The 25697-nt window shown below is 44.7% G+C and overlaps 1 protein-coding gene across 1 annotated transcript; it reads right to left on the minus strand.

Moving 5' to 3' along the window:
* Window positions 1–25321, minus strand: LOC135399695 (lactosylceramide 4-alpha-galactosyltransferase-like). Its single transcript, XM_064631430.1, has 4 exons — window positions 25234–25321; window positions 5119–5224; window positions 2972–3151; window positions 1–1275 (listed from the first exon to the last, which is right to left on the minus strand). The coding sequence occupies exons 1-4, from the start codon at window positions 25237–25239 to the stop codon at window positions 443–445; spliced, it is 1125 nt and encodes a 374-aa protein (XP_064487500.1). The 5' UTR covers window positions 25240–25321; the 3' UTR covers window positions 1–442.
* Between the last annotated feature and the right edge of the window lie 376 nt (window positions 25322–25697).

A 25697-nucleotide genomic window follows, 5' to 3' on the forward strand; every position in this document is an offset into this window, starting at 1 on the left:
TGAAGGACATAGAGATTCTATTTACAGAAGTCAATAAACTGTAAAATGCAATAGGATATCAATGTAGTACATAGACCCAAAATAAAGAGTCAATACAGAGTCAATGTTAATTTTAGTAAGGAAATTTTCGTAATTTTCGTAAGGAAAGAGGCATATCGTTCACAGCGAGCGTAGGTTTTATGCAGTTAGCTCCATCACATAAAACGAGAAAGACGACGTAGATTTACTCTGGGGTCACACAACTAGTCATGGATTTTTGCATACAATCGAAGCGTGGAATTACCAGCGCCAGTAACATAAAAAGTGTCACACGAAAAGTAATTGGAAACGTGTGCCTTGTGTGCGATACATTTGGTATGACAGGATCATGTGGTCTTTTCATGAGAGTGTCGGCGTTTGTATGATTACTGAGCAGGGCAAGCCTCTAAAGGTGGTCCCAGTACTACATTTCACCGTGTAACCCTCTCCTGTACACGTATCTACCGCCATTAAGATTGATGGTCGGACAATGATCTCTCATTAATTTTCTGTAGAAAGAGAAGTCCAAATCACTTATACGGACATGAACTTTGTCGCTCCACAACCAAACCGCAAAGCTGTTCTTCACAATCAACGTCATATCACGACCACGTTTGAATATATCATTGGCTTCTTTTTGATGAACTGGAAAAAAATACCTCGATTTCAGCACCGTCAGTTGGCAGCCGCTCACATCGACTTCATTCAACGCACTAATATTGCACACTGAACGTATACTACGCATCAGTACCACGATGCCAGCGTCGTGCGCGTCGTAAGCGTTGTAGTTGTCCTGAAATTCTTTCATCCAGGTGCTTAAGAAGCTGCTGTTCTTCTGAAATCTAAGAAAGTGAATCGTTGGAAAATCTTTACCATCTTCCACGATTGCATTAGTGAACTTATCGTCGTCTATCGTCTTCAGTACAACGAAGTCTGGGTCCAAAATAATTCCACCAAACATCCACAATAGCAGGACCTTGACTGCATCCATTACGTGGGTACCATCGCCCGAGTATGGATTTCTCAAGAATTCCTTGTAGTACAAGTGTTGCAAGGGCGATCCGATAAAGATGTCCGCCGTTTTGATATGCCATAGCCGAACGTTTATGATGTGGCTTAGATGCGTCAGGCGGGTGGCGTCCATGTACAAGGTATCCTTGGAGCGCTCACCCAGGAGCAGGAGATGGACATTATGGCCTGGATGGTGCAGAGCGGCTGACTCCACACTGCAGACATGGTAGTCAGTAACCCATGTACCTAGAAAGGGTAAGGACAGCTTGTAACACGGACTGTTTGTTGGAGCCTTTGACTTTTCTCTGTCGGACCTGCTGTTTTTAACGTGGAATGCATTTTTGGGGTGGGTGATGTCGTGAAATATGCAACGGAAAAGCGTCCCAAAAAAGCGACACTAGGATAAACTGCCATTTCTTTGCAGCGCTTCACTGTCGGCTATAAAATTCAACGTGGGAACAGCAGAAAAACATTAGTTCGTGCATAACTATTCGGTACAAGAGGTATGTGGCAGAAAATCATGTTCAATGCTAGAATAAGTGTTTGCAATACATTTTGGAAGGCAAGTATTTTGACAGTGAGGCCAGCAGGTGCACAATAAATGGATGGCCTGCCTTGTGGTCACGACAGGGAAAAAATTATGCCACCTGTTTCTAAAATGTGTACGAAACGAGGCCTTTATTTTTAGCTATTTTAGATTAGCACTCTCGAACATTCACTTTCTGCAAAATTTCATCTTTTGTACAGCTTGGGACAAAAGTTTACGGAACACGGCACTGGCGTATTTCTTCATCGGAACGGCCCCCTGCTAGCTATCAGGAAGAAATCGAATAAGAAACAGGTGACCGGCGATTCTCTCCATCTCTCGGTATGCGTGTCGGCTCCTGCTTGCTGCTATAGGGTGTCGCTCCAACGGAGAATTGCGACGCCCCGGTGTTCCGTAAACTTTTGTCCCAAGCTGTACTTCTGTACCAGTGTGGCTTTCTGTAGTACAACTGGCACCATTATCAAAGTTCGAGACGTGTCTGACGCGTCCGCGTTTGAGAACGTGTTGTGTTGTGTTCCTTTTTGCTTCCTGTCTCAGGTTGCCTCGTTCAATGTAACAGCTCGTCTGACAATGTATGGTACACTTGGACATCTAGAGCGCAATCGAGTCATTCGGACGGTTTAACGGCAAGTTTTCTCAACGTGCGAATTTTGCTAAACATATGCAATGCAATTAGTACTCATGGTTTGTAGCACTCATGCTGCCTGCGATACAAGCAAAATATTAAGCTCCATCTGTGAGACGTTGTTCACCAACACGATCAACGCAAAGTGAAACACACACACACACACACACACACACACACACACAAACAAACAAACAAAAAAAAACCAGAAAATCAGGACCGAGTGGGAGAGCCTTTTCACCCTTTCACGCTTTGTCATTATTTTTACGGAGCTGTTTCGAGAGCTGGTGCAAGGGGGACCGAGGCCCTTCCCTGGAACTCCAAGATCACCTGTGGGAATTGCGTGCGCTTTATTCGTAAGTCCTCATGAGTCCTCCGATGTCGTTAGCATTACTCTGAAACTTACCCGCCACATCATCTGCATATCAGAGGTTTCGATTGCTCTCATTCTATTGTCGATTGGTTGCACGCTTTGCCCTGCCCCTCAGAAGCTCTTTGCCCTCCTCTGGAAAAAAATCTTGGGAACTCGCATGACCACTTGTCATCAACAATAATGGCTTAACACTTTTAGCTCGGACTACTTTCTGCCACACCCCAATCTAGGGCAGCGAACGGAGCGTCCTGCTTGATCTTATTTGGAATCACACAAAAGTCGAAGCGGACTAGTGGCGTTCCCCTATATCAACATGTGTTTTGATTTTAACGGCTACAGCTGTTGAACGCTATCAAATCATTATGTGGGGTGCCGCTGTTTCGAGAATTTGTAGTACCTGGAGCAATGACCATGAAAATATGAGGCCCGGGATCCCGTGACATAGTCTTCGCAAATTCCCGACCCACTACTGTGGCTTGCGGCTGTCGTAGACTTCTGTCCTTCGTATCCGGGTGAAAGACGATTCGTGCCGCCTCAGGGCACAGACAGCATTCCCTGTCAGGACGTCGTCCTATCTCTGTTAAAGAGACGGATTTATAAATTTCGGTTAACGGCAAGACGTATCACACTATACCCTGAGTGTAGGACACATCGCTGCTTGGAAGCACTTGGAAGCAGCTCGGAAGACAAAAATAGGAAAAGTAGTAGCACCCTCTTTAAACTTCGGTTGTGATACCCGACACCCTTATGATAGGTCTCCACAATAGAAAAAAGAAAAGAAAAAGAAAAAATAATAATCAGGTTGTTGACGAAGAGGGTCGTCCAAGGTTGACCGAGACTTTTGCTCGAGAAAAATCAGTGAGGAAATGTAATTGAATAAAACTTTCCGAGGACGACGTGCAACCGTTCTCGGGTCGGCGGCACGTGCGGCACATGCTACACGTGCAGCAGTGCACGTGAAGCAGCGGCAGCTATTATGGCGGCGAGCAGTGTGTCTGCAGCTGTGGAACAGCTATGCATAATCAAATCCCTTGTGAAGGAGGACGTCAAACTAGGTGAGATTTTGCAAATATTACAGGCACAGTATGGGGAACAAACGATATCAAGGGGAAGAGTGTACGTATGGTGCAGACAGTTTAGCGAAGGACGGGATATGGTGACGAATGAACCACATGGACACTTCGTCCGACTGCAGTCATGCCAGTGAACATCGCAGGCGTTGAGCAAGCCATCCTCGGGAACCGGCGGACAGTACAGCCTAGAGTAATATTAGTGTCGGCAGTGTGGAGGCAATCATTCACGAGCATTTACTGTCCCGCAAAGTCTGTGCAAGACCCCCCCGACACCTTACTTCCGACACTCACTTCCACATACTTCCACCTCCCCGACACCTTACTTGTGACCAGAGGGGAGCGCGCATGGCAACCTCTGAGCAAGCTGCTGAACTGGTTTCAATCCGAGAGGAATGAATTGTTGCAATTGTTTGTGATGAAACTTGGATGCATCACCTCATCCCAGAGACAAAAAGAAGCAGCATGGAATGACGACAAAAGGCTTCCTCGCCGCCAAAGAAAACTAACATGCAGCCGCCTGCTGGGAAGTCCATGGGAACTGTCTTCTGGGACATGCGGGGTGTCATCCCTGTGGACATCTTGCAGCAAGGGGTCACGATTAATGCCCGGAACTACTCCACGTTGATAAAGTGTGCCGTGGGAAACGCAGTTCGCCAAGAAGAGCCCTAGGACGTTGTCCGGAAAGGTCATTCTTCATGACAATGACTAGCTGCGCTCGGCGAATTTGACGGTAGCAACCCTGGTTGAAATGCCCTGGGAGGTTTTACCCCATGCCCCTTACAGCCAAGATTTAGTTCCAAACGATTTACCATTTGTTTGGGTCCCTTAAAGAACACCTTGGAGGAAAGACGTTCCACACGGATGAAGCCCTCCAAAAAGATGTCCTGCAGTGGCTACAACTGCAGCCCACTTTTTTCTACGCCAAAGGCATCAAAGATTTGCCACAGCAATGGCAGCTGTGTCCAGATGAGCATGGTGAATACTTTAAGAAACTGACAGTTGTCATTGTCAACAAGTCATTACGTTGTCAATTTTCCATTGTATTTAAAGAAAGAAAAGACTCAGTCAACCTCGAACGACCCTTGTGATTAGAAATGTTAAAATTGTATGCTGAGGAAAGCCGAATTGTTACTCGTTGAATCTGTGTATACGCGAAAACTACTGAACAGATGAATTTAGTGTTCATTTTGTAAGCCATTCAGCCAAAAGGAACGAATCTTGAACGCAACAGTTAAAGATTGGCAGCTAGAGAGGGTAGAACTTTCGTCGAGCCAAAGTGATCTCGTACTCCCTGGTAGTTCGCAACTTGGGGTTCATTAGTATTGGTAGATGTGGCATTATGGGCAACGTATACTGTTAGATTATATTTGGTGCTCAACCGGAAAGTTTTTTTCCTGGCAAGGTAGTGACGGAATCTCTGCACAGAACAAAGAAGGAAAAATGGCTTAGCCCGTTAAGTTTGATGACATACCCTGTAGTTGGACGATGAATATAACAAGGACAACCACAGCCACCAGGACCAGCATGGCCATGACTCGAGGCTTGCGTCCGTATAACAGGCACACTGCACATCTGCGCTATAACGTGAAAGAAAAGGCAACTGGCTTTGAGTGTCACCGTCAAAAACAGTAGAAGAGTTATGAAACCTTACTTTGGGTCATATGGAAGAACTAATGATACTTGACATCAATATGATTATGAGAATGTCAAAATATGTCATGGACTAGCATATGCGATGCGCAGTTGTCTTTGCACCACCCGATAAATGCATAAACGAATTTCCCCCCGAAAGTCGGCAATAACGAATGACTAAATTCGGCCTAAGTTGTGGTACTCGATTAGATTTGAGTACGAAATGTGGTATCATTCGCGGCTCATGAAGGCACATCCCACAGTATACAGGCTATGCGGCGCATTGGAGTTCAACTCTTCTTAAATTGCTATACGCACAGAAAAAAGAACGGGAAAACGAAAAATCTGATCAAAAAGGCGCACTGCAGAAAATAATAAAAACAAGGTATGAAACCAACCACACTGCAACCAACACTGCACCAGCCAACAGTGTATGAAACGTCACTGGCGCAGTTCATCACTCGTCGTATTAAGACTGTACTCCATTTTTTTCCTGCAAGATATACACACTAAATCTTTTCACACCCCTAAAGGTGTAAAATGGGTGTAAAGTGGCTGTACACAGCAGTAATACACCATTTGTGCACCTTAAAAATCTGTTTGAGAGCTCTCAAGGGTGTAAGAATGTTGTATTACACCCTTTTCTGAAAAATCTCGGTGAGGGTGTGATACAGGGTGTTTTGAGGGTGTGTTTGAATCTTGAACATACATTTACTTTGTTCACTGAAAGGAGATCGAATACTGCAGACATGACAGGGGAACATTATGTAGGGTTCCCCGTTTTCGGTTTTAATCGAAAAACATCGAATACAGAGGAACATTTCAGGAACCATGACAGATAAATTGCTGCACATGCCCAGCTTAAGATTCCAACATACCAAGCAGGTTTTCCTTTATTGCTCTTCTTTCCTGGTATTTGCTATGGTTGGATGACCTGCGACCACATTGAGTGTTCCAGGGTCAATCCCTTTGTCCCGGATCGGGTGCGCTAGTCGCAATCTCATTCTGCCATTGTAGTTGCCTCACATCGTTTGTGAGCTTTTTAGGGACGTGACCTCAATTACAATCTCGGTCACAGGCCTTTAGTTGTTTAGTGGAGAGGTTACGACAGTACATACACCTCCACTTTCCACGTACGGCGGTCCTGTTTTTCCGCGGCACCCGAGATGGGAAGAAAAAGGAAGAGGGCCTCGGACTACGTTTGCGAAAATTAATTTTAATTAAGATTTTGAACTCTCAGGCGCGCATATCAGAGCACCTGCAATCGCGGCGCCACGTGATTATGAAGAATCATCGTAACGAACAAGGTGAACAAACGCCTTCCGACCATTTCTTGCAGCACTTATAGAACTCGCGAACTAAAGAGCGCGAAGCAATGTCTGACAAGAACCTCGGCAAGTATGCTTGCACTTATTACTATAAGCTTAAATGAGTTGCGCTTTCGTTGGTTTCGTGAATGCGTCATCACTTCGCTGTGGAGCAATAAAGTTTCTTGTAATTTCACAAAACTGGTAATTCGCATTGGTTGTTGTTGTTAAGGCTGCGTTAGACGCGCACAGCACTGAAATTACATTGTAATTGCTATGCGCCGTTAACTGTCGGGTAAACCATGTACACGCAAGGAAAAACATCGAAAAACTCCGATTTCTCGAAAATCAATAAACATCGAAAAACATACGCCGAATCTGCCCAAAAATAACATCGAAAACGCGGAACCCTAATTATAAGGGAGCGCATTACATAACAACAACAACAATTATATTTTGACGATGAAGTGGGCAGGTTTTCCACATTACATAAAATTACTTACGAAACACTAGAAGAATGCACGACATGACGAAATAATAAACACCTGGCATGATTAACAGGCAGGCGTGGATTAATTCAGGCACACTAAGGAGAGCTTGACATAAGTTAAGAAATAACATATAGGCAATCAGAGAGCGCGTCACATGAATTGACATAAGTACGTCGCACTACAGAAGCGCATGACATGGATTGATAACGCGCCTGCCATCCGGGAGTTTGTGTAGGTTCAACACCCGTCAGGTGAAACGCTCTTCCAATTTTCCAAAACAGTGGATTCCTGAGTGGTAGTTACCACATGGACATGCAAGTGGCAATGGTATTCAACGGTGGTTAAACAGAGGGAAATGAAAAGAATCTGAGAATTTACAACATATATTCCTAAGATCTCTGAAAATACCGGCAAGTCATTTTCAGGTATTTCTTCTACAATTACACAACTTGCTGAAACTGTGGAGCCATCAGTCGTGACACTTCTGACGACATCACAATGTCAACAACTATAATGATTGTCAGAAACATAGTTAATGTGACATTCTGGTACCTGTTCAAGTGACACCTCTCTTTGTTCCATCAGTTTTCAGAAAAAAAAAACAAAAAAACTGAGCATATAACAAGCCATGCATACCATTTTTCATATAGCTCATTGAAGTGTGTTCTGGTGAATTGCCCTATCCTTGAGTTGCCTATGTATAGCCGTATATATTTCCTTCACATAACATTCTTATACACATAGTTGATCGCATTATAGTTCACCTATTACCTAATGACGTGCTGCACGAGCAGACCAATTTTTACTGAATACTTTAGATGCAGTGAAACTTTTTACATATGTATATGTTCGTTTGGTGATTATCAAAATGACATAGAAATACATTCCTAGATGGTCCTGGGCATATACCCAGAAAGTGTTGTCAGCTCGATGCGAAAACAGTAGTTTTTTCGCATCAAGCTGACAACATTTTCTGCGTATTTTCTTATTCGGCGATGAGAATTACACCCTACCACATGATTACACCCTAACAACGTTGACAGTGTTAAACTACACCTTAAAAGGTGCGTGCCCTGCACATTTGGGTTTACACCCTTTAAGGTGTAAAACGGTTTAGAGTGTAGAGCGTGTTGGTTGGCTTGAAACATGTCGAAGCACATATTCGTCTGTTTTAACCTCAGTGGCTAACGTGCTTGCCATGTCAAGTCGAGACTGGGAGGTGCCCGTCTTCGAATCCCGGTGCCGGCTCTGCTGTCTGGGGTTTTTCCTGGGTTTTCCTCAGATGCTTCCAGACATATGTCGGCACAGTTCCCTTAGCAGTCGGCCCGGGGCGCACATTCCCCCAGGGCGTCAGTCATGACGTTGCCCACCTCTGTGAGGACGACAACTGCGAACCCTTTCACCAGCACCACCAGCAACACCATCTGTTTCGCGTTGCTTCGATATGTTTCTACTTTTTCTTCTTCAGCTCCAGTGCAGGTACACTCTAAATCGTTTTACACCTTAAAGGGTGTAAATCAAAAGGTTCATGGCGCACACCTTTTAAGGTGCATTTTAACACCCTCATGGCAATTGTGGTGTAAAGGGTGTAACGCCGAATAAAACTGCTGGGTTTGTAGCAATATGCTGGTAACTGTGTATTCACAATTACCAGCATATTGCGTATAATCACATTGAGGTCCATATATGTATGCACATCAAGGTGATTAATTATGTGTGTAAACATGTACAGCCGACATACAGACAATCATATATGGCATGGCTGCTGTGCATGGCAATGAAGCATGGCAGCTGTATATAGCTTTTCGTGAAATTGTAGACCTTCTCATGAGCAGGCACCTCCCCCATATGCATGTTGACTACTTAGAACGTTGCATTTATTCGTTTCTTCAAGGCTTTGCAGTGTTATACCCACAAATATCCAACCCCTGTAAAATGCATTACGTTGTTCATTATCCGCGACTCATCAGGATGTTTGGTCCTCTCCTATCTGCATGGTTGTACGCGTTTCGAAGGGGCACACTAGCATTTTAAAGATGTTGCTAGAAAAACTCGACATTTTAAGAACATAACCCTTTCATTAGCAAGAAGACGTCAATTTTATCAAATGTATGTGTGATTGCAGCCCTTCATCAGAAATGCCACATCTACTGATGGTTCCAAGGAGGTAATACTTCAACATGCCCCAGAAGCAATTCAGAGTTACATTCATGACCGTGATATTCACGCAGAATCTATAGTCTATGTGGAAAGTGCAGTTGATAATGATAACACATTTGCTGTTGGCTGTGTTATTGCCAAAGAATCTTCCGAGGAGGACTTACCCGTGTTCGTTGAGATTGGAGGCATATGTGTTATTAACTCTGATACCATTTTCTCATACAAACATTAACTGCAGTTGAGTTTGATGAGCACTATCATGTAGTATTTGTTCTGTCTTGCAATGAGGAGCGACGTATTTTAAGAAATTTAAGCACTATCTCAACAGATCTTCTAAATTTGCATACATTATCAGATGGTAGACGTGTTGTAAATCCACGCCATGCACTTTTGTAATGTAACTTCCCGTTCCCTGTTGTTGTATACCGGGTGTCTCAGTTAAATCCCGGGCTAAATAATTCGCGAATGGGTGCACCAATCGAATAAATTTCTTTTTTACGAGTGTCTGTTTGATACCACTTAGAAGCCGCGCACCCTGTCAACGAGTGCGAGGGGCTCATTATTTAAATAAAAATTCAAATGAGTTTTGTGAAAAACATGACTTCTAAAGCAGGGCGCCGTCGGCATTAAAATGGGTACTACCCCTTTTGAGACCTTCGGTGGACACCTTTTAAAGAAAAATCTGACATGGAAACAGGTCACTTGTCCCACGAACTAATTAGTTTCGGTTTACAAATTTTTGTAGCGGCTGGTCGCGGTGGTGGTGGTGGTGGTGACGGTGAAAGGGCTTGCCGTTGTCGGCCTCACGTATGTGGGCAACGTCACGACTGACGCCCTGGGGAAATGTGCGGTGAAGCGCAAAAGGACGCTCTTCCACTCTCTTATCCACCAATGAATGGCGTGTTCTTGAGCTTACTTCGCTATGGGGAGTGCTGAAGAGAAAATGGAAAGCATGTGATATCAAGGCACTATGTGATTAACTGTGTTTCCTCCATGCGATCATAACTGAGAAAGGGCGCATATCAGTCAGATAAGCAGGGTGGGGACTGGCGTAGCCTGTCTGACGCTGCTACTTTTTCTTCAGCACTCCCCGTTGCGAAGTAAGCTCAAGAACACTTAATTCATTGGTGGATAAGTGAGTGGAAGAGCGTCCTTTTGCGCTTCACCGCCACCAGCCGCGACAAAAATATGTAAACCGAAACGAAGTAATTACTGCAACAAATGACCCGCTTCGGTGGCAGATTTTGCTCTAAAAGCTCTCCACTGAAGGTCCCAAAAGGGGTAGTACCCATTTTAATGCCGATGGCACCCTGCTTTAGAAGTTATGTTTTTCACGAAACTCGTTTGGATTTTTATTTAAATAATGAGCGCCTCCCACACATTCACACGGTGCGCAGCCTGTAGGAGGTATTGCACAAATACTTGTAAAAAAGAAAGTTATTCGATTGGTGCACCCATTCGCGAATTATTTAGCCCGGGGATTTAACTGAGACACCCTGTATATTTACTTTTGTTCATGTGAACGAAAATAAACATACTCCCTTTATACACCCAGGCGACACACTTATCACCATATTTCACCTAAGGGTGTAGTACACCATTGTTACACTCTCAGGAACTTCCAAAACAAAGTTGTAGGGTGTGAAAGAGGTGTGATCTTTGTTAATACACCTATTTTACACCTTGAAAGGCGTGAAACGATGTAGAGTGTACAACGTATACCGGAAAATTTCGGTTTCGGTTCCGTTCTGGCTTATAGGCGGGAGGAGCTGGAGGAATGCAAGTTCTCTGTGGGTACAGTATTGGTTTTTGCGTTTTCGTACAGTTATCGCTCTCAATGAACGACAAATATTTATCTGGACCACACTGCGCTATGGTTAACTCTACGAACAACTAACGCAAGCAAAATATCCAGTTGGACGAGATTTGTAATGCGAATGAAGGCAAAAGGGCTACTTGCATTGCATGCACACCGCGTACCAGAGCTGCATAGATTTCTCGCAGCGCTTGAAAATCGCCGAGGATTGTTAACAGCGCTCTCATGTTGATGCCCAGCGTTTTACGTATTCACCCGAAGGAAATTGTGGTGCAGTAGTCTAATAACGGGTTAACGGTGCCCGCATCCAGCACACATTGTTCCCTTCTAAGTTAGAAGATTATTTCATTTCACATTTTAGTGCAAAATATGTACAGAGCAGCCAATTTCTTGACCAATTAAGCTTTTCGTAATAATTTGTCGCTATTTTCAAGCAACTTTTAACTCAGGATCCACAGGAAACTCTCCGGTGTTCTTCGCAACTACGAAATTTATTTATGAAAATGACCCTTGTAACCAGACCTGTAAAGTAATTAACTATAAGTAATTCAGCTACGGTAGGGTAATTCCATTTTAAATCGACCAAGGTCCGCGGATGACATTTTTTGATTTCAGTGAAAAAAATATATGTTGGAAACGACCTTAAGTCAAGACGAAAGCAGTTCCCGGAGCTTCCTACGATCAACCAGTCCACAGATGGAGAGGGGGTAAGGTGGCGCCGTCTTCGCGAGGTGATTGTTTCTCGCGACTTTGCAGCCTTACTGATGCCATTTCATTCGCGTCACAGCCCTCATAGCTGGCACACATAAAGCCTGGGCAGTCTAGTATACCCGTACAGAGTGAAAACGGTGTCACTTTAAAGAGACGCCGAAGAAAAAATGCCAAAATCAGCAGATATGACAAAAATTGCACATATGTTAGCGCTCATAGCTCGTCGACGGCAGGTCAGATATCCGTAAATGAAGTGTGCTTTTAATGTGCAATCTTTCCTCTATCGTTCAATATATCGAAAACCATTCTAACCCGTTTGGTTGCCGAAAGAGATGTCAGTAAAGTTAGGTGGGAGCAGAAAATTGCCGATGTTTGCCTCGGCCGCTGCAATACTTATTCCAATAATTTTGCGGTTACTGAAAGGTCAACGTATCCCCTAAATCCAGCTGCAAGAATATGTTGCACTATTTTAGTAGGGTGAAGGCAGCGAATTTTTCTCTGTGCCCAGGTCTCGCGGTTGCGGCCTTGCACTCAGATTCCACTTTCGAGTCGCACGCCATCGCGCGTTTCCCATTTCACAGGGCCTTCGGTCTCCCTGATGTTGCATTGATTCCCGCCGCTGGCACTTATTTGTGGACATGTCCACGTCGGCATTCTTATTTATGTGCAACCCTTTTATATGCCGTTGCGAGACCAACAGATGGCGTCCGTCTATTATGCCGCAGCGACTGAGAGTGGAGTACTGACTGACGATACGAGGGTGGCTCCATAAGTTTCCGGCAGACCAACTTTTAATAGTCATAGAGACGAAACAAGTGTATCACTTTTCAACATAGTCACCCTTAACTTCGATGCACTTTTGACACCTATCAACCAGCATTCTTATAGCCTTGGAAAAATAGCCCGAAGATTTGCCCGCAAAATGCTGGAAAACTGCCTCTTGCATCTCACTATCGTTTTGAAATCTCCGTCCTCTGAGATCCCTCTTCAAGTTTCAGAACAGGAAGTAGTCACTCGGTGCCAAGTCTGGACTGTAGGGTGGGTGGTGGACTTCTTCGAAGCCGCACTTCTTCAGTGCAGCCTTGGCAACAGAAGCCGTGTGGACAGGGGCATTGTCCTGGAGCAACCGGACACCTCGACTCAACCTGCCGCGCCTCTTTTCCTTGATGGCGTCTCGCAGTCGGTGCAGGAGTGAAGCACATAAGTCGCATTCACTGTGGTATTCCTCTCTTTGAAGTCGATGAGGAGGATCCCGTGACAATCCCAAAATATTGTTGCCATGATCTTCTTTGTGGATTATGTGACCTTGGCTTTTCTTGGGGTGCTTCTCCTGGTTTGCGCCATTCCATCGACTCCTTTTTCGAAAGGGGATCATAGTAGAGCACCATAGTCTCATCCCCTGTGACAATTGACTTCAATATTTCTTCTTCGTTCTCTTGACAGAGCTCCAAAAACTCTTTGGCACAGACGACGCGCTGTTGCTTTTGAACTGACGAGAGAAGTCGTGGCACCCATCTCGCACTGACCTTTTTCATGTGAAGGCCCTCGCCGATGAGGCGAAAAACGGTTGTTTTGGAAAGCCCCAGCCTTTCTGAGATTTCCTTCACCTTCAGACGCCTGTCGCTCAGCACTTCCTCCTCGATGAGAGACAAATTTTCTTGTGTCACCACTTACACTGGACGACCATCGCGTGGATCATCTTCAGTGGACTCTCGCCCCCAGTCGAAACTGCTTAGCCCAGTCTTTTACCGTTGTGTACGACGAAGAGGCTTCCCTGTACACATTGTCCAGTCGAGCTTTAATTTCTTTAGGCGAAAGTCCCTCTTTTGTCAAGTATTTTATCACAGCGCGGTACTAGATTTTTTCCATTTTAACTGAAGAGTGCACCCTGGCTGTTTAAAAGGTTTGAAATGCCGCTCTCCAACCGACAAAAGCATGGAAAGGGTTGAGGGTGGTGCTCCGGCCCTCCAACAGATGGCGCCACGCGTCCCTAATCGCATTTTCAAATTCGCGCGCATTATCTACCTCGGGCCGGAAACTTATGGAACCACCCTCGTATGAAGCTGAGTATAACAACTTTTGAAACAGTTTTGTCAATACTACACAAGATGTCAATTTTTTAAATTAAATTCTGTACTGGGAAGCGTTACCAGTGGCTGATTGCTGGAGGTGCCGTCTTTGTTACAGCCGCTAAAAGAAGTAACAAAAACTGTCAGCCTACATTGCATAGGTACCCATTCTGCGATGGAAATTATCGTGACGTATATTTGTGACCATTATTAATAAAAGAGAATGAGGGACGCATTCTAACGACAAGGGTTCGCCTGGTCTGGCGTGGTGCAACCTTCCTCTTATTGACCAAATCCAGTCTAACTGACCAAATAATGTCGAGGCTCAATGGATACATATGCTACCTATGCAATGTAGCCGGACAGTTTTTTGTTACGTCTTTTTGCGGCTGTAATAAAGACGGCACCCCCAGCAATGAGCCACTTGGTAGCACTTACCAGTACAGAATTTCTTTTCAGGCGCACACCCTGTGCAGCATTGACAAAACTGTTTCAAAAGTTGTTGCTATACTCAGCCACATATCGTCAGTCAGTACTCTACTCTCAGTCGCTGCGGCATAATAGACAGACGCCATCTGTTGGTCTCGCAACTATATATAAAATGGTTGCACGTAAATAAGAATCCCAACGCGGACATGTCCACAAATACGTGCCAGCGGCGGGAATCAGTGCAACATCAGGGAGACCGAACGCCCTCTGAAATGGAAAACGCGCGATGGCGTGCCACTCGAAAGTGGAGTCGGAATGCAAGGTCGCAACGGCGAGACCCGGGCACAGAAAAAAATTCGCTGCTTTCACCCTACTAAAATATTGCAACATATTTTTGCAGCTGGATTTAGGAGATACTTTGGCCTTTCAGTAACCGCAAAATTACTGGAATAAGTACTGGAGCGGCTGAGGTATGCCATACGAAACTTCGGCAATAGACCTCTACCTGTTTGTAAACAAATGACGTCATAATGTTCGATAGCGCCACGAGTTTGGTAGAGTTGAACTACGTTCAAAGCTAGTGGCGAACAAGGTCGCGCCCGAAAGTCACGGTCTTGAGGGGATTACGATGGTCTCTAAAAAGGACGTGACCTTCGGTCCCACTTTTCTTTCAATAGGAGGCAGCGAACAATTGCCCATTCGTGGAGCCCAGCTGTCCCTTTCCGATCTGTTTTGGTTTCGGTGTGTCTACCAACATCATGATGACGTTCCTCGGGTAGAGGTTTATTTTCTGCTCTCACCTAATTTTACTGACATCTCTTTCGGCAACCAAACGGGTTAGAATGGTTTTCGATATATTGAACGATAGAGGAAAGATTGCACATTAAAAGCACACTTCATTCAGGAGCTATGAGCGCTAAAATATGTGCAATTTTTGTCATATTTGCTGATTTTGGCATTTTTTCTTCGGTGTCTCTTTAAAGTGACACCTTGGTCGATTTAAAATGGAATTACCCGGTAGTTAATTACATTCTGGGTAATTATTTCCAGAATTACATTCAATATTATATAATTGTAACTGTAATTGAATTACTTTTTCAAGTAATTTGTAATGGACGCGGAATTACTTTTGGAACTACTTTTGTATGCGACTTGGGATTACAACGTCATTAGAAATGTTGAGACTCCTTCACAATGTCTGCGATTTTTATCATTCACAAAAGTCTCGAAATACAAGATTATCGTGTCAGCCACGTGTGTGCAACAGTCAAAGCTAGGACAATCCGATCCTGGGCGTGCATGTTCATGTTGGTCGCCGCCGTATGATGGGCTAGCATGACCACTAACCAAGAAGGCAGTGAGCAAATGTAAGAGACAAGAACCTCATCACAATGCAATGACATATTTAAAAAAAATGCAGTGGGATGTATGTATGTAGTTCAAGGTTTTTTGCGCAAGGGATACTTAGGCCAAAAAGCGCCAAATCACCGATGAGGATATTCATAGATTATGCAATGAATGATTTGTTTAAATTCACAAAGACATTGAAAATGTATGCATGTATGTAAAACTTATCTCCAGAGGTGTCTTAGAAAGAGTAAAAGACCAATGAATACTAAAAGGCTTATATACTCTGTAAAATCTTGATACGATCTAGAAACCTTAGACCATTCACGTGACGTACGATGCGTGTCTTCCCATTTCGCCTATTCCCATTTTGCCTAATGCTTCTTAGCAGATTATCTCGCCATCCCTTAGCAGGTTCACCGACCTCGAACTGCAGGGGGTCTCATTTGGCCTAATGTATGCTGCAGACAGTCCCACTTCGCCTACTAATCCGTGTTACGTAAGAAAGAAGGCGGTCCTCTGGCATGCTGCCAAAAGTCAATTTCGGATTTTCATATAACTTTACATGCAACCTTGTTGGTTTCATTGAAGCATGAGGTCTGCATAATTCATATTACACTAGGGTTTCTTCCCTCATCTGTTGGTTCACAAATATAGACTGTGCAAGAGTGAAAACATAGTTTTTATTTACATTTTTTTAATTAAAAGGGCAGCTTTGTTTTCTGCACTTCAAAATTCTTCCAAATTTGCAGCTCTACTCAATATGCATTAGATGTCCCACGGCATCGAGGTACGACATCATGTCCCGTTCGCCATTCTGAATTATTGACTGCTCAATGACAGTCTTAAGTAGCATCACGACTTTTTATTAATTCCAACGCCCTACGCCGGCTTTTTCAACTGACCCTAAGTGATTTGGGAGAAATTCACAGCACACCCTGGAGGAGACTAGAATTTGTACGACACCGACCAGAAAAGAAATTCCTGTCGGAAAATATTTCCGTGTATAACTCCCACCGTTAGATAATGCGCAGGCCCTCTTCAGAGCACCGTTTTACCGAAAAACGCGCGCGTTATACACCGGAAAATACGGTAGTTAGGTTGAACGTGGGTTAAGGCGTCTCGCTCGGTGGTGTCGTGCTAACTGGGAGGCGGTGGGTTCGAATCCTACCACCGGTTGTGCCGTCTGAGGTTTTCCCTGGGTTTTCCGAAGACTTTCGAGACGAATACCGGCACAGTTCCCCCTGAAGTCTGCCCAAGACGCATATTAACCCCCTATCCCCCCACTCCTTCCTGCTGTCCTCTCTCCATCTGTTCTCATCTGTATGTCGCTCATAGCCACCTCTCATCTCCATATAGCCACATCTCGCTCATAGCCATCTCGCCGTCGCTCATAGCTTCACGGCGCTAACACAAAAGAAAAAAAAAAGAGTTAAATTAAACACCACTATAGTGACACCAGTTTCCATATTTAACATCGCTCAGGTGACACTGAACATGGCTCGAAGCCTTGTTTCATTCGTCATGCTGTCCATCAGGAGTCACTATGTAAAATATTTTTGTACATTATATTTACACCTTATATTTGCAAATGTAAAGGGTCTTTGTTTCGGACGACGTAAGGTAGTTGTCCGACGAGCACATTCATTTCTTGCACACGTCATCATCGGGTCGGAGCGTGTAAGTAACGCCCACTTGCCGACAGTCCCGTTTTGCCTAATGAGATTGCACTGCAGTCCCATTTCGCCTAACGGCTGTTACCCCTCCCACCTCTTTAATCCGATAATCCGGGTTAGGCAAAATGGGAATAGGCGAAATGGGATGTAACCGTACGATGGGCTCATTGCAAAGCAAAAGCGAGGGATGAAATTGTATGCAATACCGATAGAATGTTGAAAAGTAATCCGATACTGCTCATGTGATGGACACGCATTTAAAATGTGAATGATTGTTACATGCTCCTGACAGTATTTGCACTCTGGCTGCGGTTGTCCAAGTACAGTAGGTGCTGATGTGTTAGGTGCGTGTGTCCTATTCTTAGTCTGGAAAGTGCGACTTCAAAGAATCGATTTCGGTGATAGGAGCTCTCCCACTCTTTAATTACCGGTTTTACCAGATGCAACTTGTTACTGTTTTCTGCATCCTATGTCAACTGCCACTGTGATACAATAAGGGCATTTCCATTTTTTTGTGCCGACTTGTAGTCCTGAACGGGGATTCGCATAGTGTGTGGATGAGACAGTGATGCAGCCTTTGCTGCAGCGTCAGCAAGCTCATGTCCAGCAATCCCTACGTGGCTGGGTCATGCCCTGTCATGCCATTTTTCATAGAGTTTGTGAAGGCGTACAAATAGATTACGGAGAAGAGCATTTTTAGTTCGCTCTTTTGTTTCCGTTGCCATCATTAGGCTCCTTGAATCTGTGTAAATTACTGCCTTCTTTTTGTTTTCGCTATATATTCTATCGAGTGCTAAGAAGACCCCATATATGGACCCCTGTGTCGCTGTTTCTGGATCTTACTTTTTGTGCTTTTAGGAATAGCAAGCTTACTACGCCTACACAGACTTGTGCCCGTTACTCGAAAAAAGTAATCGATTACCGTTACCGTTACTTCTGTGGAAAAAGTAATTGATTACCATTACCAATTACTTGACTTCAAATGTAATTGAGTAACGAGTATAAAAGTAACGCGTTACTTCGGTCGTTACTTTGCATTCACGCAAATTATAACCGTGTTTGTGTGCCTCAGAAAAAAAAAAGAGAAAGGTTCAACAGCAAAACAGCTGAAATAACAAGACAAACAAAGACACGTAGGACAAGGAGATCTGTACGCCCGGGAAGACGTTGACCCGATTGTGGAAGAGCATTGCGTGGAACTTCCCCATGACTCACTAAACCTCCAAAGCTTCAGGTACCATCACACTGGTGTAGAAAGAGATTAGGGAGAGAGACTCTGAAATTCCAGAACGTTATTACAATGACCTCCGCTTGCTATAGTAGAACAGCCCAACAAAGGCTGATGGCACCCGGGGCTTAACTTGGGGCAGAACATCTGAAAGATAAGCTAATCTCTGCCGGAAAAAGTAATCAATTACTGAGTAAACGATTACTCAGAAAAGTAATTGATTACTCGAAAAATTACTTTGACAGTAAAGTAACTGATTACTCGAAAAATTACTCAAAAAGGTAATTGATTACAAGTAACGCAATTACTAGTAACGCGTTACGCACAAGTCTGCGCGTACACCATGGCTAACCTTTCCCTGCCTTCTTTTTTCTATGAGCATTAAACATATCCCCCCCCCCCCCCATATCACTCGGCCGCATAGCCACTTGCTCTTGGGTTAAGGCTAAGGAGCTGCACATCACCCACTTCGTTGACAGCTGCCGCTGCTACCCCGTTTGTTGACTTAGAGCCATCTGTGTAAAATGCAGCGAAGTCTCTATAGCTGTGTTTTATTCCTAAGAACTCCCGTTTTCTAACAACGGAAGGGGTAGATTTTTTATTGTACGGTACTTTTCTAACTTGAAATTGTATAGAATTTCTTTTTTCCTCCGTGGTGCAATCTAATTTTCAGGAAGAAGGATATATTCTTTCATAAGCTCAACTCCACACTCTTGAGCAAACTGTATTGCACGAGCAACACGAATTACAAAGCTTGGAATGCACCTTGGCTTGTTTTCAGATAATCTATTCATGTGATCATTTTCCAAAATACCTCGACAAGGGTGGTCTGGAAGTGAGAAAGCTTTTGTTATATAAGACAAGGTTAAGAATTTTCTCCTAAACATTGGAGACGGTTCAACTGCATCAACATACAAACTCTGTACTGGGGACGTACGGTATGCACCAGTTTTCGAGCCTTAGGGCTGAGTGATGAACGGGATCAACAGAATGCAATGCGAGCTTCAGCTTCTATAATGGAAGGTCATCGAATGAGGAGGCTGCTAAACATTTTACATTTGAGTACGGCAGAAACAAAACTGCTGCACCGTGGGAGAAATATTTTGAAAGATATCTGTCAATACGCTTGAAGCCTTCATGAAGCATCATGTAGGCCTAACAAGCAGTGTTCCAATGGAACATCTGTTTTCACTTGGTGGTTTCACAGGCGTCGCCACACTAAACCGTAGCGCGCCATAGCGCGGGAGCGCGTGGCCTGCTTCCATGCCAGCGCCACCTTGCCTCTATGCTGGGAGACTGTAGGGCCATGAGGGCCACGGTACACCAGCGCCGCCTCTCGACGGGGGCTTGGCAAGCCCCCCCCATGGATCACCTACTCACTTACCTACTCTGCGGGCGCAAATATCTCCCTCAAGGCGCGCTCCGGCAACGAAGTGATGCTTGATCGATGCACACAGGCGCCGCTGGCATATGCATTCCGGCCACGCGCTCCCGAGCTACGGTTAAATGTGGCGACGCCTGTATAGTCATTACCAGAAGTCGTGGCTGTATATGGGATGACTCAACCCAAGGTCTTTCTGCAAGTTACAATTACCATGACAACGGTGATGTACCCGCAGGCCGACGTCATGCGTGACGTTGCATGAGAGAAGCGCAGGTTTCGTCGTCTGCTATTACGGCACGTTTCGACAAATTCCTCGAAAACAACTTGGTTATTCCGAATGAAACTTTGACGGTTGTATGCGTACAGTACTCGTGAAGATAGTTTTGCCTAAGTTTCGGAATCGCCCCGGCTGTACGAGACCGTCCCTTTAACTATTGCTCTATTCACCACCTTGGAATGAGCTGACCCATAAGGAAGTAAGCCATTTTTTGTTCTAGGATTATATCTTCAGCATGTATACCATGTACGTATGCCATTGTCAACCTCCTCCCACGAAAAACCAGGGTTTGCTGCATCAGTTCCGACGTGTTTGTGTGCCTTCTAAATCGCAGTCGTCTTCTCGACTTTCATAACCTCTAAGACCTGTAGCACCCAATCGCGTACCACACAGTTCTTCCTCGAAATTTGATATATCCTCTTCTAGTTTTTTAAAAATCTAGTTGTGTTCGATACTTTGAGCAAGAATAAAGCGATTTCATCGAAAATCTTTCCATGCAGTTTTTCTCATGATTTACAGAATTTACAAAAACGGTCGGAGAAAGCAGCCGTGGACGGCCGACACGTTGCTCTCGCGACGTAGTGAAGGCTCCGTGCATTGTTTTTTTTTCTTCGCAGCTCACGCGCCACTTATACATGCTTGAGCTCTGCCACTGTACGTCACTGGTCACGTGAGAGGAATAGCATATACGTCACGACGTCCTCTCGTTCTGCGATGAGCTCTTTTCACGAGGAGAATAATTTTTCAAAGGTGTGCGGAACAGAGCCCTCGCGCTCGCTCTGTAGGTCACCTATACGCTCACCGTTCCTCACAGGAACTCATTTCATTCGTTGGAGAACACTCTGCACCGAAAAACGAAAAAAATTTTGGGGTCACATCAGTGTTCCTTTAAGGTGGGATTGAAGCAATGCGTAGGTCGTCAAAGGTAGCCTTTTTCATGTTAATCGATATTTGAAATGAATTGAATTATGGGAAAAATTTGGCACGCGTTTGGGACGCTAGCAGCTGTGCAGACCCGTAGTGTATGTAGTGTGATGGGTTTCATCGAAGTGAGGTGATAGCAACGTGTCATGAATCGTGAATATTTGTCTCTGTGTTAGAGGCATGACATGTACATCATACTGTGATATCATTCTGGCAAACCCTTGTCGTAAATAACAGGTCCACGCATACACTCTTAAAATGAACTTCACCGCATAGCACGCTCCTAGTCAACCATCATCTCAAATAATATCGTTATCTGCCCCGATTTGTTGAAAACGGGAGGCTACTCTTTTTTGTGATACTTATGCTGTTCATAATTGTCACAAAAAACGCGTACGCCTCCCGTTTTCAACAAATCGGGGCAAATAACGGTATTATTCGAGATGATGGTTGGCTAGGAGCGTGCTATGCGGCGAAGTTCATTTCTAAGAGTGTAGGAAAATGATACACGGAACGCAGCCAGGGACACAGTGTACAGTTACCAACTACCCCGCATTTCTACGCTCGTGTAGGAAAAGACAACGCTCAAAGGTATGAGCAGAAAAACTGAATTAGAACTTCCCAAACCTTACAAACTTTCCGGCGGCCACATCCACATGAAACGGCACGAATGGTCTCTCGCATAGATCCGCAGGAGATATTCGCCGCACACGTAAGCGAGTTTATACTGCAACGTCCGAATGTGTAGACTCGAGCGGTGTGACGTAGCGCAACCTGCGTTGCCTTTGTTGTGCTTCTGTTTATATTGCGTCGTGGAACTCAGCGCAACTGAGTGACGTGCCCTTCCTTGAGCACCTGAAGCATCATAGCAACGTCCGTGCACAGCGAGCCGCGCGAGGGACTGTGATACAGCGTGTGCCGGTAAGCGTTGGCACGCAACGTCAACAGTAGGTGCATTCTTTTCGCTTGCACCTCCTGCACCAGATCTGAACTGGGTTATTTGCGTGCTGCACTTTCCTGTTGAAGAGAAAGGAATTACTAATAAAGTTCATTTCAGCTGGAAAGTGCAGCTCCCGAGAATAGAGCCCTGCACCATCCGCGGATGGAAGCGGATATCCGCGGATATCCGCAAGATACTTGCGGATTCGGATGAAAATTTAGCACTTTCTGCGGTGTGCGGATCGGATGGGGATACGAAGGCAGCGGATCGGTAGCGGATCGGATGCGGATATACCGCGTGCTGTCATTTTTCCACCAGCAATTTATTTGTACTGCGCGCCGACAGCGAGCGCATGCTCGGGTTCACCTTTGTCCATGCACGGCGCCAAGACGGTAGAGGAGGCATTCTGGCGTCTCGAACCGCGCGAGCACCGACGAGGTAGCGTTCCACGCGTTCCAGAAGTCTCTCCATATCGCGTTTGTTGAAAGGTTTACCTTTGCTTGTCGTCATGACTGAGTCCTTCCGTGACAGCATGGAGGCATCCGAAATTATACCAACATGCTTCCGGCGGTCTTTACGCGTCTTTCGAAACGTGCGGATTTTGCGGATCGGATGCGGATGGTGCGTTTTGCTCAGTGGATCGGATGCGGATGTAAACTGTTGTGTATGGTGCGGATGCGGATCGGATGCGGTAATGTGTGCGCGGATGCGGGTCGGATGCGGATGCCAAAAGTCTCATCCGCGCAGGGCTCTACCCGAGAACCCGTCTTGCGTGGAGTCCAAGGTAGTGCAGTCCAGTGCAAGTGAAAAGAATGCGCTTAGTAGAGCACGTAACGTAGTAGTACACTCTTAGAAGAAAAAAAAAAGGTGGAGCAGTTACGCTGTTTAGGGGATAACAGTTGTCGCATACGTTGTGCATGTATGCATTAAACATATCCCCCCCCCCCCCCCCCCTAAAAGGTTGCAAAGTTCTACCTGCTACCTACGAATGATAGGGTTACCGCTTTTGATTCGGTGAGCGAGTGGGACGTACGGCTTTTTTTTAAATAGCAATTTGGATATATGATAATTTCTTTTACTTTTAATAACAAACACCACGCAAGTCTCACAACACCCAGTTCCATGCTTCAATTGATAGCATACCTGACCAGCACTCAAAGGGTGTGGGTTCGAATCCCACTGTTGGTGCCTTTTCTTCAACTATTGATTAGCAGAGCATGCTCTACACGTTGACACATGTTGACACATGTTGACGGCGGTGGTAACTATAGAAGTTACCGCCTTTTCACACCCTTTTTTCTTAGAATGTACTTCGGCGTGGAGCGTACCCACCGCTTCCAGAGGACAATGTTCCATGCCACACGCTCACTTGCGCTCAAGTATAAACGCTTAGCAAGTAGCGTACAGCAACCAACGTCGTTGCGCGTGCTCGCCCGTCGGTATCGCGCGGTACAGTACGGAGGCACCTAGAACATTCGTTATACCGCGTGATATGAACGTACTATCAGGGAAGGGTGACGGACGTATTTTCGTTACGGTTTCCATTTTCATTTCTGTTATGTTTTCCTTTCCGTTATCCGATTCTAATACCAGCCTTCCAATTTCGCTTGCGCAACGTTTCCGTTACTGTTTCCGGTATTGGAAAAGCTGTTACAGAGCTGCGGGAGGACAGCCAGTCCGGTTCTGTCAGCACCGCGTTTTGCCCAAGTGCTGCTTCGGTGTCACGCGTACACACCACACAAATAATTTGACGCCGTTGGGATGCGCACAGCTTGCAAGATTAAAAAAAAAAAGAAGAAGAAAAGGAACATGTCCTCAGTCTTCAGTCACTCTGAGTGCAGCAAATGAAGATAAGCGTGACCTTCATCCAATGTTGCATTCATAGGCGGACGCTCAAACATAACTTCATATTTATGAACGTAACGAAATTATATGATAATAGGCTAGCCATGTCATATAGAAAAGCTGTAAAGACAACAAATAATACATTCCTATCGTTATTTCAGCTATCGCGCTCAATTCCGTGCTATGCGCTCAGACCTAGATGCACGTGGTGCATCCCTTGACTCCACACCAATTATGGTAAACAGAGCCTGCACTTTACGCTACTCCCTGCTCCTAAATGCCAGAGAAAGTGAAAATATTGATGTCGTTTACGGCTCTGTTGAAGAAATCGTAGATTATGTTATGTGTAAAGAGCTGTGGTGCTCACTTGTGTTTATTGTCTGTGTTCCGCTAGTTACGGACTCTTTGACAATTTCCTTTGTTTATGTATAATATACAGGGTGTTTGCGCTAACGTGTCCATAAATTTTATTTAAAGTGAGCGATAAAAGAGAAACGAGCGCTACTTTACAGCTACTTGACTAAGAAACAGGTGCTACTAGTGAAGCAGTACCTGTTTCTTACTCAAGTAGCAGAAAAGAACCACTTGCTTTTCTTTTATCGCTCGCTTTAAATATAATTTCTGGACACGTTAGAGCAAACACCCTGTGTACGTATACAGGGTGTTCAAAATTAAGCTTTCACGAGCGCTACGCCAACACAGCGATGACAGGAAACCGGATGATAACCTTACGCTACTTGTGTAAGAAACAGGTGCTGCTAATTATGTACCATCTGTTTCTTACTCAAGGAACAGAAAAAGTAGCACCAGTTTTCTTTTGTTCGCTTATTTATAAAGTGCTAGTGAAAGCTTAATTTTGAACACCCTGTATATAGTTTATGCGTTTTTTTTTTCTAATGCAAATGACATTAGTGCATATATATCTGCCGCACTGAGGTATAGTCGCGCCTCGTCAGGCTACTTACCTGGCTTTTTGCTCGCCCCCTTTTCGTGTATGAATAAACATTATTATTATTATTATTAATTATAGGAATTAATCAACATTATAGTACAATGTGACGCATAACACCAAACGGGGATTTTTCAAAAATGAAACACTCCCCCCACTCCCAACGACCACCAATACACACACACAGGAGACACCATCCCAAGCAGCAAAATGTACTGAGAGTCGAGTGCAATAGGGGTGGACGGGTAGGTGGAAGGCCTTGAAGAGACTCGTGAAACTAAAGAACATTGATAAGACACATACCGTCCACCCCTATTGCACTCGACTTTCAGTACATTGTGCTGCTTGGGATAATTCGGTACGACAGCGTGCTCGTGAAATTTTACCGAACCCCATCTTACCAGCATTTTACGAGGTAGGTAACAGATGTATTCGCACTGACACGTCGATCATTCCGCTCAAGGGTTTTGCTGTCCAAGCGAACTGATGTTTTGACCTATGCCCTTATCGGGGCTCGATAAGCGTGCATGATAAGCGTGCAGCACCGGCTGCGTTCTCTTTGCATTATATCATGAGCCGGATGAGAACCTTACGTGAATTTGGAAAATCTCCGTACTTCATCGTCAGAATATAATTGTTGTTCTTGTTACGTGAATTTCATTATGTTCTCCAATTTTCCTTGAAATATCAATCTCATTTTGTTTTTAGGGACGGCATCATATTTAGCGGCATCCTTCATCCTCCATGGGGTTCCCCGTACACTTTTACAATCGTGTAGCGACGGGAAGCATTGTGGAACTTTGTGTGATTGATTGATTGATTGGCCAAAGAAAAATGGAGATGTTAGTCCCAAGCATATTGTGTG

The sequence above is a fragment of the Ornithodoros turicata genome, chromosome 1 (assembly GCF_037126465.1).
Source record: "Ornithodoros turicata isolate Travis chromosome 1, ASM3712646v1, whole genome shotgun sequence".
NCBI lineage: Eukaryota > Metazoa > Arthropoda > Arachnida > Ixodida > Argasidae > Ornithodoros > Ornithodoros turicata.